The 18,051-nt window shown below is 40.9% G+C and overlaps 3 protein-coding genes across 4 annotated transcripts; 2 read left to right on the forward strand and 1 right to left on the reverse strand.

The window, feature by feature from the left end:
- Window positions 1-471: 471 nt before the first annotated feature.
- On the reverse strand, window positions 472-4,812 carry cars2 (cysteinyl-tRNA synthetase 2, mitochondrial). 2 transcript variants are annotated; one of them, XM_079581918.1, is made up of 15 exons: window positions 4,451-4,812; window positions 4,319-4,369; window positions 4,033-4,150; window positions 3,115-3,186; window positions 2,936-3,041; window positions 2,788-2,865; window positions 2,586-2,715; window positions 2,377-2,510; window positions 2,143-2,210; window positions 1,994-2,060; window positions 1,770-1,908; window positions 1,284-1,407; window positions 1,111-1,209; window positions 688-900; window positions 472-590 (listed from the first exon to the last, which is right to left on the reverse strand). In XM_079581918.1, the coding sequence occupies exons 1-15, from the start codon at window positions 4,669-4,671 to the stop codon at window positions 504-506; spliced, it is 1,707 nt and encodes a 568-aa protein (XP_079438044.1). In that variant the 5' UTR covers window positions 4,672-4,812; the 3' UTR covers window positions 472-503. The 2 variants fall into 2 exon arrangements, with proteins under 2 accessions (XP_079438044.1, XP_079438043.1); XM_079581917.1 differs by having other exon boundaries at window positions 2,586-2,865.
- Window positions 4,813-5,892: 1,080 nt separating this feature from the next.
- On the forward strand, window positions 5,893-11,030 carry atg3 (autophagy related 3). The gene is made up of 12 exons (XM_079581944.1): window positions 5,893-6,104; window positions 6,370-6,411; window positions 6,498-6,547; window positions 6,860-6,930; window positions 7,031-7,138; window positions 7,622-7,674; window positions 7,756-7,840; window positions 7,924-7,958; window positions 8,031-8,183; window positions 9,089-9,216; window positions 9,339-9,407; window positions 10,372-11,030. Exons 1-12 carry the CDS (start codon window positions 6,033-6,035, stop codon window positions 10,451-10,453), a joined length of 948 nt encoding a protein of 315 aa, XP_079438070.1. The 5' UTR covers window positions 5,893-6,032; the 3' UTR covers window positions 10,454-11,030.
- A 1,870-nt stretch (window positions 11,031-12,900) lies between these two features.
- Window positions 12,901-17,497, forward strand: slc19a2 (solute carrier family 19 member 2). The gene is made up of 6 exons (XM_079581960.1): window positions 12,901-13,089; window positions 14,071-14,625; window positions 14,843-15,086; window positions 15,944-16,136; window positions 16,928-17,069; window positions 17,186-17,497. Exons 1-6 carry the CDS (start codon window positions 12,967-12,969, stop codon window positions 17,342-17,344), a joined length of 1,416 nt encoding a protein of 471 aa, XP_079438086.1. The 5' UTR covers window positions 12,901-12,966; the 3' UTR covers window positions 17,345-17,497.
- The last annotated feature ends 554 nt before the right edge of the window (window positions 17,498-18,051 follow it).

An 18,051-nucleotide genomic window follows, 5' to 3' on the forward strand; every position in this document is an offset into this window, starting at 1 on the left:
TTATTCAAGTCTCTTAACATATAAACTGTAACTTAAACCTGGAAACAAAAACACCAAATCTTCACAATAATATGTTAAATTATTAGACAGACTCAATGATAACGGATAATGATGAATAAAAAAGCGGACTGTTTAAAGAGCTATGATGGCTTTTCATTTGCTCTTATTATGATTTTGTTTGATGGATAATGGTGGAAAGTATTTACTGCAGTGAAGAGACAGTAAGTGTTTAGGAAAAGGGAGAATCCCAGCAGTACCTGACTCACTCATGTCCTTTAAGTACCGCATGGTTGCACAATGACAGTTTGAGAATATTTATATTAACTACTGTATGTTGTGATGACATGGATTGAAATTTAGGTCATATAAAAAAAAAACCAGGCAACTTTTTATGTTTTAAATAAAAATATATTTAACATTTACCAAAATAATTACAACACATAATATTGTATTTACATGATCAATGAACTATTGCTGTCTTTTTTGTTATGTTTCTAATGAAATCAATGTGATTCGTCCTGGTCTGTCTTCGAGCCTGTGGGGCTGAGTCTCCTCTGGGTCGTCTCCCAGGTCGACGCCGCTCCCCTGTCCTGCAAAACAATCATTATAGGCCCTTTACTGCACTGCTTTTACTTGGAACTCAAAAAGGCAAAAGCTATGATTGTTAGGATGACGTGAACATGTTACCTTAATAACCACTCCCAGCGCGGTCAGCTCATCCCTAAACGTGTCGCAGGCTTTGACCAGAGGGATCCTCTCCGGGTACAGCCCAGGTTTAGTACTGCTACTATCACTGCGAACCTGTCGGGTGAGAGCGAACGCCCGCACCTCACTCCTGAACTGGGTCAGCAGATCCAAGATGCCCTCCAAGCTCTCCACCTGCTCCGACGCTTGACCCTCCTGCAACCAGAGAAGAAGATACAGCCTTTTAACCAGAGCTGATGAGGCACATTTTAAACAGGTGCAGGAACGTAGAAGACGGAAAAAATGAGTTGACTTAATACAAGGATCCCATGCATGTAAGACTTGCCTCTTCATCAATAATCAGAAGAGTGTTTACAGGCGAGTGAGTGTCCCTCTCTTATCGTCTGTCTGTGGTGAAATACTGACCGGGCTTTTGAAAGTATCGATCCCAAACAAGTCAAAGATGTCCAGGATGTAGCTGACCAGAGCTCCCAGCACAGCGGGGCAGCGGGCCTCCCCTGTACTCTGCAGAAAAAACAACAAGCATTTGATCCATCCTTGGTATTTCATATTGAAGATCATATAATAGTGACGAGTACTTTGGAGACGGGCTGGAGCTGGCAGTTGGCGTGGTAGACCAGGTTCAGGACTGCGCTCACAGCTCTGGGCGTGTCAAAGTCATCGGCCAACGCTGTCAACACGGCCGACTTGGTCTCCTCCAGCCTGAACACAGAAATTATGTCACACTTAAGGCGTCATGCTAATTACCCATACAGACGCTGGGCCACTGAGAGGTCAAATACACACAAATATTCACTTTTTTCTGTATAAATATTTGCATAATGCACCTTTAAATTATAGGCTGTTTAGAAAGTTGCTGTGAATATCATAATGTTTTAAGAAACCCCAACTCGGCACCTAACCCTGCCCACATTCTCAGGACAAAAAGAATTGTCAAAGTGGGGGACCGTGGGGGTTAGAGCGGCTAACTTCTCTGAGAAGTGTGTGAGTGTTTATGATATGATGATGAGTCATGATTAGTATTTCCTGGTCTCTGTCGTCCGTCTGCTGTTGTGTTGACTCACTTCTCCCAGAGCAGAGCCTCCTGTATGGCTGAGGTGTGCAGCTGCCCCTTCATGTAGGCCTGGGCACTGTTTATGAAGGCGGACACGGTCTCCAGCGACGCCCTGGCCTCCAGCATGCTGCCGTCACTGTAGTCTATACCTGCACATGCACAAGGACAAGTGAGGATTCAAATACATACAACACATAGATTAAAAAAACTATACTAGTAAAGTATTTCTCACACCTGATCTGTATTTGGTCAAGAGACAAAACATCCGGAACTCACTGGCGGAGTAAGACTGCAGGAAGTCCTTAAGACAGAAATATTCATAAACATACTAATTCTGATTTAAACTGATTGAAACATGTATGTACACATATAACATCATTTACTTTTATGGTGATGTAATTCTTCAAAGACTTGGACATCTTTTCTGCTCGACCCTTGAGGTGCAAATGGCCTACGAACACAGAAATCAGAGGCAATTTGAGCAAGGAAATTTGGTGATGGTGCATGGAAGTATATGGAACATTCTGGACAAAGAAAGCAGCACTCAATCTATATTTCTAAACATAACAAGGTGAAAAGACAGAATGTTTAGCTTAAAAAGGGTTCTTTTTGAATACCCGAGTGGAGGAAGTAGTTGCACCACTGTCCGCACTGGTGATAGGCCTCACTCTGGGCGATCTCGTTCTCGTGGTGAGGGAAGGCCAGGTCGATCCCTCCCGAGTGAATGTCCAGCTGACTGCCGAACACCGAACTGCAGCCGCGGCAAAAGGGGAAAACAGTCCATTGGCATCATGGGAAAAGTCGTTCTGAGAGTTAGCATCCGAACCTGGCCACTGTAGAGCATTCGATGTGCCAGCCCGGTCTCCCTCGGCCCCACGGGGACTCCCAGAAGGGCTCCTCCGGCTTGGACTTCTTCCACAGAGCAAAATCTCGAGGGTCCTTTTTATTTAGGCTCACTGACAATGGAAAAATTGCGATCACAGCATTGGAAACGACTTGGATGAGCAGAAAGAGGGGGAGAAACAAACCAGTGTCTTGGGACTCCATAGCTCCAATGAACCGTCCATATCGATCACCGATGGACTGAATGTCGAAGTACACATCTCCTGGAGTTAAAAAGAAATCGGAAATGATTCTATGTCTTATTAATAAATGTTAATGTGTAATGTAAGTCACCATCGTCTGTTGCATAAGCATGTCCATTCCTGATGATCTGTTCAATGAAGGTGACGATGTGGTGAACATTCTCTGTGACTCTCAGATAGACCAAAGGGGGAAGCACCTAAAATGCAAAACATTTAAATGAAAGTAACAAATTAGTTAGTAATAAACTTGGAATAGACATAAACAATCACCTTTAATAATAGCATATCCTTCTTGAATTCGTCTTCAAACATTCTTGTCAGCACAGACGGAGAAATGTTTTCCTGTGTAATACAATATTATAGACATTACAGCGTTAGTATTTCACAAATGCAATGTTCTTACTCAATATTCACCATTCAAGGCCAAGTCACGGAGCTAAACCGGATAAGGAGTGAGGCTGCGTGACTATTTTATAAACACATTCAAAATCACCAATAACGCAGCTCCACCACCACTGAAGAACTTTGTCAGACTTTGTTCTGAGCAAAATACAAGAACTACTCGATCCACTGCAAATAAAAACTGTGTCATACCAAAAAGATCGTCGGCCTTTGCACAATGTGCCTTCTCGTTTCGCTCCATTAAACAGTGGAACGAACTTCCAGACAGACTGAAACTGTCTGTGGATTTTAATAGTTTTACTCGAAATTTGAAAATGTACATTTTAGATCATCAGTCGTGTCAGCATTAATGAATGTACTGTAAACTATAGAGATTGTTTGTTTTTTTTTGTTTGTGTGTACACTTTTAGGAAAGCAAAGAACGTATTTTATACAGTGATTTTATTGTAGATTGGATTTATAGATTGTAATTGTAATGCTTTATGTTAACACCTGTCCAGAGACTGCGGATGGAAAACAGCTGCTGAGCTCAATCTGGTACAAACCATCTCCTCTTGTAAAGACTAATGGTTCTGTACATTGTCCCTGTTTCAATAAATAATAATAATAATAATTCATTTCAAGGACCATGAAAATAACTGCGCACACGTCCCCCTCCCTAACCCCGCCCCCAATCCTTCTGCATCTGTGTTCATGACCATTTCTCAACCATTTATGTCTGTGCTTTGCCTTGCCTTACTCTCTATACTTTTACTACATAATAGCGCGGCCCTAGCGTGTACCTACCTCCCAGCTTCTCTTGATGATTTTGTCGTCTATGTCCGTGATGACCATGGCGTGGATGACGGTGATCCCGAACACTCGAGTCAGAATCCTCTGGACGATGTCGAACCTCACGTAGGAGCTGCAGAAAGACCATGAAGAGACCATGAGCTACTACAACAATGACAAAAAATTAAGGTGACACTATTAATCACCATATTGCAAGAAGTATGTGAAGCCATATAGAACTTTCATTTAGTATCAAGTTGCTTAATCCTTCCTTGTAAATGATTATTATGCAGTTACTTACCATGCATGACCAAGGTGTGCATGATCATAGACAGTGGGACCACAGCTGTACCTGGAATACCACATGTTTATTATAGCCATATAACAAATCATGACCTGATAGGAATATACATGATGCACAAATCCTCCATACCATGTGGCCACCTTCTCCCTGGCCAGAATGAGAGGCTCTTTCTGCTTTGTGAGGCTGTTGAAAACCTTGACACCGGCGTCATAACCGCTGGGTCTGGTCCATTTCTTGTTTGCAGCTTGCACACAGTGGCTATGGCATGTTCTCATGGGCACAAAGTCAAACGGCACACCAGCGCGAACCAAGCTGCGTAAAAACATGGATGTCCACGCTCTTTTCCACATTTCGTTTACTTCCTGTGGCTTTCCGCGCGTGCTGGCAATCCCCGTACATCTATTATTTTGTATGAAATAGAAATCTAATCACAATTTGAATCAAATATATAACCAGCGGATTGTCTACACGCTGTATCGCTTGTGTTGTCATTCCGGGTTGCCAGATCGTATGAGAGAAACAAGCGAGTAGACAGACAGAGCATAGACAGTAGACTTAAGAATGGACGTTTTGTGGCCGAATTCTTCCTGTCACCATAAGGAAATGGAAGCTGGCTCCGGAAGTTCCTGGCTCGCACGGACTTTACATTGAAGCGTTCTGGCCTCTCATTTAGTCATTATTGAACACATGCTTGTCATTCTAACTTCCGCGTGTTTGTCTGAACATACGCAACAGCATCCTATATTTTTCCTTTTGTTAGTTTAACTTTTTTCCCGCTTATTTCAAATTGCTAACATGCAGTGTTTAATTTGTAATTTTGTATTTTCAGGAACATGTTTGGTCTGATGTGATGAATTGGGGGAACAGGCCAAAACATTTGCCGGAACACTCTCATTAGACACCATTATATCAGATACATCTTTTGCCGGATCCTCCAAAATATTTCCCGGATCCTTTACCCTGAAAAAAATTGAATTGGGGGAATGCGTTTTTTGTACCATCTTATCTTATCTTATCTAACATGGCTGAGCTTCCTTAGCCCTTAATGAACGCTATGGAGCACCCTCTGTCCATATTTAACTAGGCGCATTGAGTTGCCTTGTGTACGAAATGTGCGGTATAAATAAAGTTGCCTTGCCTTGCCTTAACTCTCTATGATAAAGAGAAGCCACACAAAAAATGATGATGATAATAATAATAATAATATTAATAATAACAATAATAATAATAATAATAATAATAATAATAATAATAATAATAATAATAATAATAATAATAATAATAATAAAATAAAAATAAAATAATAATAAAAACAACAACAACAACAAAATAATAATAATAATAATAATAATAATAATAATAATAATAATAATAATAATAAAAATACTCGTTCTTCATTTGGATTTCGAATTTTTTTCTGGCAAATATTTACATATAGTAGTCCATTCTTAAATTGCAGTGTGAACCTTTTATAAAAAAAAAAATAGCGAGCGATTTTGCGAATAAGAAGCCAAACTTCGCTATAACTCAGCATACCTGGCAACTCCGCTCCCGCCCCTCGCTCCCTGTGATCCCGGAAGTGTTCTCGGTGGCGTGTCATGTGATTAGCCTACCTGATTGGTGTCGCTCATGGTTGTTGCTATGCCCAAATAATTTTGACAGGACGTTTTGGGGGAGAACTTTTGACACTCTTTAACAGAAGTTGGACAAGATGCAGAACGTGATCAACACCGTGAAAGGCACCGCTCTCGGAGTGGCGGAGTTATTCACGCCCGTGCTAAAGGTAACGCTAGCTAGCTTAGTCAGAAAAATGCTATCTTCTACAACGCCGAAGGAAAATTGGAAAAGTGTTGGGTGACATTTGCCAGACCGACGTGAATTTACAATCAGAGCAGTATTAACTTGTGAGGGAATGAAATGTAGCAAAATTATAGAAATGTATGGCTCAGATAAAGCATGATTGTGTGTTATTGGGAAGTAAACGCCTTGACAGTTGTAAACAAGCCATGTATAACAAAACTATTCAACTTTTTGTGTCTTCTCTTCAGGAATCTAAATTTAAAGAGACTGGGGTCATCACGCCAGAGGAGGTAGGACATATTCCAGGGGAAATGATGTGTGAAATACTCTAAAGTTTCTTGTGGTAATGCGTTTTGGTTTGTGTGTCATGGATTAGTTTGTTGCAGCTGGAGATCACTTGGTGCACCACTGTCCCACGTGGAAATGGTGAGTCAATTCCCTTTGTTTTCAGTTTGTTGACTGCTGACAATTATGTGGCATGTGTTCAGTCATCAACATGCCAGCTGTCTGTCAGCTGACGCTCATTGTAGTCCTTCATGATGTAGTTCACAGAGTTTGATTGAACAACTGTTAGAACTTCCCACTCTTAACAAATGTGGGTTTATTTCTTAACCCAAAGAGGAAGTAGAGCAGATTGGATATCATTTTCTCTTTCTCTTTGAATGATAAAGTAACATCGGACTCATTTGCTCCATCAAAAACTACAAGTGATCCACATTTTGAACATGCTTTTTTCAGGGCAGCGGGAGAAGAGAGTAAAGTGAAGCCGTATTTGCCGCCAGATAGGCAGTTCCTTCTAACGCGTAATGGTAAGATTGGTATAGACTGAAATGTATGTTCCGATACGGTCACATTTGTAGCTACGGTCGGTCCCGGATGATGTGAAACGTGGCTTGTGTGTCTGCGCAGTCCCCTGCTATAAGCGCTGTAAACAGATGGAGTACTCGGACGAGCTGGAGGCCATTATAGAGGAGGATGACGGAGATGGAGGCTGGGTGGACACGTATCACAATGCTGGTAAGGGATCGTGAATGCTGGGTGTTTTTTATGGGGTCATCTTCAAGGTAGTTGTTTGTCTTGTGGTGTCTGATAAACTTAATGAACCATTTTAAAGATAGCGTAGATCAGGGGTCACCAACCTTATTTCAGCTGAGGGCTACTTTAAGAGCATTAAGTTGTTCGAGGGCTACCAGTTAAAAGCAAATCCTAAAGACTTAAACATACACTGTTCACTTATAGGATATTGAGCCCATATAATATTAAAATAGCTTTATTTTAAACTCATACTGAGTCACAAGAACCGAAATAACTGTAATTTTAAGAATTAGATTCAAGAAAATGAAGTGTTTTATACTTCAGAAAAAGTCCCAAGGGCTACTGGACATGCCCCAAAGGGCCCCTAGGTGCCCGCGGGCACCACGTTGGTGACCCCTGGCGTAGATATTCCTCACAGTGGGAGGAGTAACCGAATGTTTCACTAGTATTTTTTTTCCTCTCTAGGTACTTTAGGAGTCACAGATATGGTTCGGGAAATTTCACTCGATAATAGTAAGGTATGGCTCAGCATTTACAGGCAAAATGTATTGTTCTGTAGAGAGAAAGAAAACATTTATTGATAATGTAATCGGGCTCAGGACAAGAACATGAACGCCACATCTCCGGGGTGTTGTGACAATGATGAGGATGAGGATGAAGAGGCGGAAGCGGCAGATATGGAGGGTAATTTATTTCAATTCATTAAAAAATAATCCAGAATCTTAATCACTGCTTTTCTGATCGCTTGTACGATGTTGTCCTTTCAGAATATGAAGAAAGTGGCTTGTTGGAAACCGATGAGGTTAATATCTCCCGACAAAAAAGAACCCTTTGTTCCTTACAGTTCGCTTTATCTCTTGTTTTGTTTTGTCAGGCGACTCTGGACACGAGCAAATTGGTTGAAACGAAGGCCAAAGTGGAACCGGGCAATGAAGACGCCATCCTCCAGACCCGCACTTACGACCTGTACATCACGTATGACAAGTACTACCAGACCCCGCGGCTGTGGCTCTTCGGCTACGACGAGGTGCGTCAGAGCTGCACAAAAGTGTGCTCGAAGCTTGGCAACGTTTGCGGCTGCCACACACACAGCGTTGGATAAACACACAAGAAACGTTGGGTTTGTGGATGTAATACTGAAAACCACTTCTGCTAGGGCTGCTCGATTATTGAAAAAAAAATAATCACGATTATTTTTGTCATAATTGAAATCACGATTATTCAAACGATTATTTGTTGCCTTTAAAAAAATCCATAAAAAAAGACAAAATCCAGGAAAAAAGTGACAAAAATCCATAAAAAAAGACAAAAATCCAGCAAAAAAATGACAAAAATCCAGCAAAAAAGTGACAAAAATCCAGCAAAAAAGTGACAAAAATCCATAAAAAAGTGACAAAAATCCAGCAAAAAAATGACAAAAATCCAGCAAAAAAGTGACAAAAATTCAGCAAAAAAATTACAAAAATCCAGCAGAAAAAAGACAAAAATCCATCAAAAAAATTACAAAAATCCAGCAGAAAAAAGACAAAAATCCATCAAAAAAGTGACAAAAATTAGAAGAAAAAAAAATTGAAAAAAATTGAAAAAAATAAATAAAAATTAGAATCGATTTTTTGCGATTATGCTAATTTTGTAATCGTTTACTGTTGTAATCGAAATCGTAATCGAATTTCGATTAATTGCACAGCCCTAACTTCTGCTTCCTCCTTCTCTGGGCGTGATTAAAGAATCCATTTATCAGATCGCTGTGTGGTCATGATGTGGCGCTCTACTTTTACTGAGCCTTTCACTTAAAAAAAACAAAATTTCGAGGGCAGCACACACACAGGTTTTGGACCACAAAAGTGAAAAAATGCGGTTTACACGAAAAAGTGCGCTTTACACTTCTCTTCTAGCCACCTCCATAATTGACTGATGTTGTTGCCTCGACAGGACCGGCAGCCTCTGACCGTGGACCAGATGTACGAGGACATCAGTCAGGACCACGTGAAGAAGACGGTGACCATAGAGAACCACCCTAACCTTCCCCCACCCGCCATGTGCTCTGTCCACCCCTGCAGGTCAGAGTATACACATACAAGAGCTCTTTTAAAGGACTTAGCAGAGTGAAATCCTTACCGTATATTGTATTTGCGTTAATGTTGCCAATGCACGTGATTCCTACCATTGTTTTACTCTTTAGACACGCTGAAGTGATGAAGAAGATCATTGAAACGGTGGCTGAAGGAGGAGGAGAGCTCGGGGTCCATATGTATCCTTTCACTCAATGTACAAATGAGATTAATGCGAGACACGGCAGGTGAAAGTATTGATTTTTCACGCAGTGGTCGAAGTGGAGATTTGTATCTATTTTCCTCCCTTTACATCTTAGTTTTCATGTCAGATATAAAAATGATGATGTTTATTTTATGATGTTTTGTCTGCGAGGTGGGGGCGACCCGGAAGTAGAAAGGCCGTCTTTCCCACGGGTTTTCATTCATAAATATTGACAGATTTGACATCCACGTGTCCTGCTAAGGGGCCCCGTGATGACGCTTTCACCCAAATATGGTGTTTTTCCTCCTACGAGACGCTGGAGCGGAAAAGCCGAAGAACGGGCCGAGCATGAGCACTCGCTACAAAACTTCAGGGCTGGTTTTCTCTGAATGAGAGAAGCCGCACTCGGGCAGAGCCTGAGCCCTTATAGAAGCTCCCACAGACTCCAAACTTTACAGTCTGAGACACAACAAGATTTTGAAGGTTTTTTCAGAAGGATTTTTTAATATCTAATTTCTAGCCTGATTTATTCAGCTTTGAAACCAAAAAAACAGGCGAAATTTGAGTTTTTACAGATTTTTTCACTGATGATTAGTTTATTGAAAAACTAAACAATATATCCAAAATCCCCTCTGAAAAAATCTTAGTTACTAATATGTCAATAAAATAAAACCATACATTTTAATCTGGCTCAATTCATTATTTTAATTTTGTTGCCCAAAATATGGGCAATTTTGCCAATTTTAATGCTGAAAAAACGCCTTATTTTTTTGTGAAAACATAAAATGACAGAAAAAAGTGCAATACATTGTTTTCTCATTTATATCTGTAATGTTCAGCAAAAGTTTTCAAATTGACATCTCTACATTTTTTTTTCTTTTCCCTATTCACCTGCAGTGTCTCGCCTTAAATGATAATTATCCAACTGTAATTCAGTTTTCCTTAACTGGGGTTTCCAGGTATCTTTTAATTTTCCTAAAGTTCGTCCAGGCGGTCATTCCTACAATAGAGTACGACTACACGCGGCACTTCACCATGTAGCTTCTCCACATATTTCCTCTACGTTTCCCTGTGTATCCGCTCTCTGCTGTGCGCAACATACAGGAACATCTCCCCGTCTACTCTGTGTGCTCAAACCTGCTTCTGTACAACGGTATAAATGAATGTTAAAGTTTAAAATTGTATTATATTTAAGGTGATATCGAAGTCTTTATCCTCAGAGTGAGCTTCCAAGTGCGGTGAGCTTTGCCAACCAGAAACTCGCCCATTTCCACAGCTTTTACTGCAACATGAGACTATATTCGGGAAGTCTAGGAACTCAAGTTAAATATACAGACAATTCTCAAGAGGCAATTAACCTAAATCTGTCACTTTTGTTTTGGATTTTGCTTGAAAGCAGTCTGTGCTGCTCAGCGTCAGCCTCTTAGCAGTGCCGTGCAGTGGACTTCCCTGCTTCACACTCGGGACTGCCCTCATGTCTTAATCTGTGCTCTGAATGTGTGAGAGACGGTTTCATAATGTGGGTTTACTTTGCGGCTTTTATCAAATGGATAACTATACTCTTTCATCTGGTTTTACTGTCAAACATCTGGGTGTATCTAAATAAATGACTTATTCTATGAAGAGATGTGTTTTGCTTTAAAGGTTGTCACTTTTATTTTTGAGGTTTTAACAAATTCACAAACCAACCAAAAACCTAGTAGTGATTTGTGGGGGGAAAAAAAGGTCTCATCTTGAATGCAAAGTGTTATTTCTGCATTTTGCTGTTTATTGGGTTATGTGGATTATTCCTACAATTTGTGTATTATTGTGTTTATATTCACATTTTGAGCTTTAACTATTGGAGACCTTCACTTACAGTAATTGGGACTTGATAATGGATCGATGCTGAGTTTATGAAAGTAGGAGAGCGTTCCTCCATGTTCATTTTACCAAACCGGTTTTAGGATCTGGCAACCGTAAGTTTGAAGATTTTTGAGATTTACTCACTGTCATGGGTTACTATTTTTCTTATTCCAGAGTACAGATGCTACTTAAACAAACTATGGAAAACTACTTGCAAAAGTACAATTACAAACAAAAAATGCTTAAAGGTGCATTGTGCAACTTTTTATATGTGGAAAAAAAAGTTGTTATCTGTGCGTTTTTGACTATGTAGTGACCCACAGGCGCTGTGTGAGTGGTCAGCATGGGGCCTTTACTTTCGTCACAGTGGTCTGTAGGGACGCTCAAGGATCAATCGTCTGGAAGGTTTTCACTGCTGATGGACCCTCTCGGAAAACCTACAATTGTTCCCGGAGCGTTGTAGAAGCCGCTGTGATCGAAAGTAAAGCGGCTGGGTCACTACAAGGTCAAATGCACACAAATATCAACTTTTATTTTCACATAAAAAAGTTGCATAACGCAGCTTTAAGTAGGCTACACATGGCCACATCCTCTACCACCGCTGTACAAACCCTTACCTTTAAATTTTTTGCCAAATTAAAAATAAAAACGTCACTTGCTAATTTACCGGAAATGGTAGTCAGCGTAAAAAAAACAGCAACAAAGAAATAAGCAACAATACCTGGTTACAAACAAATTTCGGGATGTGTGTTTTAAACTGCTCCACAGGTGCTACCCAGCAAAGCAATCTCTACACAAGGACATTGACTGTAGCTGCTCCTTTTGTCATCAGGACAATGAAACTGTCATCCACCTATTTTGGAAATGCCCCTTCACTGTAGCTTTTTGGAAAAACTTTACTCGTTATATACAAACTTATATCCTTAATAACTTTTCACTTACATACTCTGATGTGCTTTTTGGTTTTTACAATCCCTGTGGCTCTAAACGAAAAGAATTTTATGTGATAAATCTTTTTATTATTTTTGCAAAATTTCACATTCATAAATGTAAATTTTCCGGTAAAAATCCCCTTTTTAAACTCTACTTGCTCGAAATGGTGCAATATAAAGAATCAATACGTTCCTCTTCAAACCCTAAAGCTGTTAAGACTCTTGATGCTTTAACCTGTTTTGGGTGCTGCTGCTAATGGCTGCCTCTGTCATTTTTGTGTGTTTTTTTTAATTTTGTATTTATTATGCCAGGGGTTAAAAATAATTAAATAATAATAAAGACACAAAATCTAAATCCAATCAAAATCTACTATCGCGGCACGTCACTCGCTAATTTACCGGAAATGATATTCAGCGTTAAAAAAAAAAAAAAACAGCAACAAAGAAATAAAATATGCCGAATTAAAAAAATAAATAAATAAAAAACATAAAAGAAAAAATAAACACTACCGTCAAAATACTATCTTTTTTTTTTTTTTTCCGATACATTTTCTTGAACAGTTATATTAATGTTACAAACATTTTTGCCAGGGGTTAAAAATAAATAAATAATAATAAAGAAAAATAAAATCTAAATCTAATCAAAATCTACTATCGCGGCACTTCCGGAGCAGCAGATGGCGCTGTCACAAGCCCCTCCCCCTCGGCGGTCCGCGTGCGCCGTGGATGTTGTAGACTAGTTTGGATGGTGCGTGCGGAGCTGGAGGTCGGCTCGTCATGTCGCTCCTCTACCCCACGCTCCTGCTGTGCGTCAGCGGCTTCTTCTCCAACCTGCGGCCGTCCGAGCCCTTCCTCACCGCCTTCCTCATGGGCCCGGACAAAAACCTCACCGAGATCCAGGTGAGACCGAGCCGTGCCATGCTAAAGTCATTAGCCGAAGTGACCATGATGACATCTCTGGAGACTATTATGTCAGCCAGTGATTTAAAAACACAACAAAAAACGACTTATTCTTTGCACGTGCAATATTGATGACATTTATTTGCTGCGTTAAATAGCAATAGGTTCTTGGTGGTAAATTACTGAAATAATCTGCAGGATTGCGTTGTTTACTTGGGGATTCTTCATTGTTTACTTTACTTTCTTACTTCCAAGTGGATTGTGACATTGAGGAAAAGAAGTAGGATTACCAAAAGAAATAATATGTGAATAAACGATTGTGTTGATCATTGTTTTTAGAGTAGGCAGTGATTCTTAACCTTTGTACCAATTATAACATGCCTTTTAGACTGTCCTATTGCAAATGCATGGACCTGGCTTTATGCTTAGTACTATTTTAAGGGGTTCAAAGTTGGAGAGCACAATTTGTACAGGAGAAAGTACAAAAGCGCTTATCAGAACCTCTAGATTTCTATTCAAAGTTTAGGGCGTGCGACTCAAGGTGGCTGCCAAAACTTTCTCCTTGGTTGGGCTGAAGGCGATTAACTCTGACATTTGTGCTTGATTACACAGCTTTTCACAGTCCGTGACCTGGATGTTATGTTTTTTTGTTCAGACTACACAGATCAGAATAGCCTTGGCCGTTTCCAGACTGGAATCCCATTGTTTTTAATGGGCCTAATCTGTGTTGTGCTGGTTTGATCCATCACCAGGATAAACAAGCCGACATCAGGCCCCCACACGGCTTTCGGAAAGGGTTCGATAATCCAACGGTAATGACGTGCCTGGGAGGATTTTTAACTCGAGTTGCTGGTGTTTTTTTATATAATATCTTGCGGAAAACATGCACAATAGCAGCGTTCTGACTTCTTTGTTACACTCCAGTCATATTTACTTGGAAGGATGTCCAAATCTTATGTTTACAATATTTTTTCTCTGCAGGTCGTCAATGAAATCTACCCCGTCTGGACTTACTCCTACCTCGCCCTGCTGTTTCCAGTCTTCCTGGCCACCGACTACCTCTGCTACAAGCCCGTGCTCATCCTCCAGGCCAGCAGCTTGGTGGTGACCTACGTGATGCTGCTGAAGACCGGCGGCGTGCGGGCCATGCAGCTGACGGAGTTCTTCTTCGGCCTGGCCACTGCCTCCGAGGTGGCCTACTTCTCCTACATCTACAGCGTGGTGGCGCCGGCGCATTACCAGAAGGTGACCGGGTACTGCAGGAGCGTGACGCTGTTCGGGTCGGCCGTGGGGTCGCTGCTGGGGCAGCTCTTGCTCTCCCTGGCGAAGGTGCAGCTGTATTACCTGGTGGTGATCACGCTGACGTCCGCGGCGTTGGCCTTTGTGGCGCCCTGGTTCCTGCCCATGCCCAAGAGGAGTCTGTTCTTCCATAAAAGCCCGCGGTTGATGCAGGACGGGCCGGAGAGCAGCGCGAGGCTAATGCAGGGGGAGACTGACAGTAAAGTGCCCATTGGGGAGAACGGACTGGAGGACTCGGTAAGTACTAACATTTACCATGGCATAAAGTAAATGAATGAAGATTGCAGGAGTTTATCAAAATGATGCTGCCTTCTCTAATTGCATTCAACCAATGTCATGATGAGAAGTACTTAACCAGATCTATTTATTTTGTTATTCACTTTGGCCGGGCATGATGTTTTCAAAGTCTTTGCTTTCATTGCAACCCCTGCGTTTGTGTTTTTGCTCTCTGCAGGACACCAGGTCAGCTGACTCGGTTGGCCGCCTGGGCCTGGTGCAAGTTCTTCGGCTCCTCTTCTCAGATTTCCTGTGCTGTTACCGCTGCCGCCCCCTGCTGGCCTGGTCACTGTGGTGGGCGTTGGCCACCTGCGGCTACTTACAGGTCCTGAACTACACCCAGGTCCTGTGGGAGAAGGTCCGCCCGTCCCAGGACAACGACATCTACAACGGATACGTGGAGACGCTCTCCACGCTGCTCGGTGAGAAAGGGGAACGGAACAATATATAGTGGAGCAGTTTTGAAGTGTGTGAGGGACCATGGCTAGCAACTATATCTACATGCTATTTTACCAGGGTGCCATTATTTGTTCTAAATTTAATTCATTTTTGTTTTAGCCATTGTTTTTTCTTTTGTTTTTTAAGAGTTATATAGGTTAACCTCTTAACTCCCGCCTGAACCGAGAGGATCTTTTTCCTCACGTCATCACATTTGTTTTCCATCATTTTTTTGTTGGGTATTCTACTCATTTTTGTAACTTTGTCATCATTTTTTGTCACATTTTTGTCATTTTTTGTCACATTTTTATCAAATTTTTTTGTCACATTTTTTGATCAATTTTTTTTTAATTTTTTGTCATTTTTTATCACATTTTTGTCTTTTTTTTAATCACATTTTTGTCTTTTTTTTAATCACATTTTTGTCTTTTTTAGTCACTTTTTTGTCATTTTTTGTCACATTTTTGTCTTTTTTTGGTCATTTTTTTATCACATTTTTTTTCATTTTTTGTCACATTTTTGTCTTTTTTTCATTCTTTGTCACATTTTTTGATCAATTTTTTTAAATTTTTTTTGTCATTTTTGATCACATTTTTGTCTTTTTTTTAATCACATTTTTGTCATTTTTTTCATTTTTTGTCACATTTTTGTCATTTTTTGTCACATTTTTTTGTCACATTTTTTGATCAATTATTTTTTAATTTTTTGTCATTTTTTATCACATTTTTGTCTTTTTTTGTCACATTTTTATCATATTTTTGTCACTTTTTTGTCATTTTTTTGGTCATTTTTCATTTTTTTTCATATCTATGTTTGCAACGACTATGGCTCTGTGCTGCAGGTGCCCTGGCTGCCCTCCTGGTGGGACACCTGCCTGTGTGCTGGTCAGTGTGGGGGGAACTGTCCCTCTCACTCCTCTCTCTCCTCATGACTCTGTGCATCTTTGGGATGGACCTCTTGGACAACATCTGGACCTGCTACAGTCTGTACGTGGTCTTCAGGGCCGTGTACACGCTGCTCATCACCGTAGCAACGTGAGTATCACAACATGGAAGGCTGCGAAGGACATCCAGGTGTCAAGCTGGCTAGTCTGGGAAACTTTTCAGAATCCGTTAGCCGGCTTAGAGTATTTTTCCTATAGCTGTTAGCATTTAGCTATCACACATCGCAAATTTAGCTGTTGGTGGAGTGAGCTAAATGCTAAATCACAGACTGTTAAGTTTCTGCTTTATGCCTGGTCAGACACACGGCCAATGCCCAGTAAACATCATCTTATAATATGTTAATGATGGAGAAAACCACACACATTATATAAATGCCATGTCATATCTCGCCATACTTTAATATAAGGACCAGCTTCACCATCCATTTTAATGGGGATAAAACACTCAATGCAAACGGCTCCAGGAAGCTACAGAAGTGCATAGTAAAAGACTTGACAAACCACTATTTCATCAGTGAACACAGTTAGTATTGTGCGGGATGATGCAATAAACGATGTCAAAAGCGGTGTAACCTTCTGCCATTGTTCTTGTTTCCTGCTCCTGTTGGTAATAGGAAGATAACCTTTCAGAAGCATGAAAATCATATTTAATATTAGCGTCAGTGACTGAGCTATAATTATTGCAAAATAGACTTTTATTTTCACGGGAAATCAAGGAAAGAACATAACATTTTATCTTCAATAAAAAGGAAGCCTGTATGCAAAAGGAGTTCCACAAGGGTCAGCTTTTGCCCCAGTTCTTTTAATAAATATACCGCAAAATCCCAGTTCTAACTTTGACCATCTGACATGTAATCTAATATCTTTTCTGTTGTTTTCCAGTTTCCAGATAGCAGCCAGTTTAAATATGCAGCGGTACGCCCTGGTGTTTGGGGTCAACACTTTCGTGGCTCTGCTTCTCCAGTTCCTGCTGACGGTGGTGGTGGTGGACTCCGTCGGGCTGGGGCTGGACATCTACACTCAGGTCAGGACCAGGAATACAATTTTTGGCCTGTGCTAATAATACCATCTACTTTTTTATCAGTTTAAGGGGGAATTAAAGCTACACACCAGTAATAATATTGCTTTGTATACCTGCAGTTCCTCGTCTACGGTGGCTACTTTGCCTTCATCTCCCTGGTGTTCCTCGGGGCTGGACTTTACAAACTGTACACCAGGAGGCGCTCGGAGCAGGAGGGTGGGAGTGGTGACGAGACGCAGGCAAATGGTGCTCCTAACGGTAACATCAGCTCCTCCTGACAGCTGTGGGATGTTCTTCTGAAAACATGATGCACCTTGCCCTCACGAGAGCGTCTCCTGTTGCTGTAGCTGCTCTGAGGTTACAACAAACCCATTCGGAGTCGTATAGTGTGTGTGTAGCTCTCCATTGGGTTACAAATGGTTGAACCCATGACCTTATACGCCATAAAGTTGAATTTGAATGCGAGAAAAAGGTCACACACTAAACCGGGTCCAAAACGAGGCTAAACCATACCTCAGACGGCTTTAACATGATTTATTTTTTTATATTGCACTGGTTTCAATCGCCGCTGTTGCCTGGCCACAGACCTTTCCAGTGAAGTTGATCTAGTGCCCTTGACATTCATACCTCTTATAATCAATTATGTATGGCCTTTATCTTTGTAAAAGGTTCACACTGTCTTCTTAGGTTAAGCCTTGTACAGTTTTGTTCTTTTGGTAAGACAGAAGGTTTAGTTTACCTGCTTTATTAGTTTTGATCACTAGCGTCACCTGGTGGAGAAGGCGCCAGTCAGTAGGGGGCGTAAGCTCTCCCTACTGACTGGAAAATCCATGTAAGCTGCCTACGACATGTCACCTCCACCACCAGGTGACGCTTCTGAGGAAGATCATAGGAAGGAAGTGATCAAAACTAGTTAAAGCAGGTAAAGTAAACCTTCTGTCTTAGTAAAAGAACAAAACTGTAATATGGCCTTTATCTGTTACAG

Source organism: Gobius niger, assembly GCF_951799975.1.
Source record: "Gobius niger genome assembly, chromosome: 23".
Classification (NCBI taxonomy): Eukaryota; Metazoa; Chordata; class Actinopteri; order Gobiiformes; family Gobiidae; genus Gobius; species Gobius niger.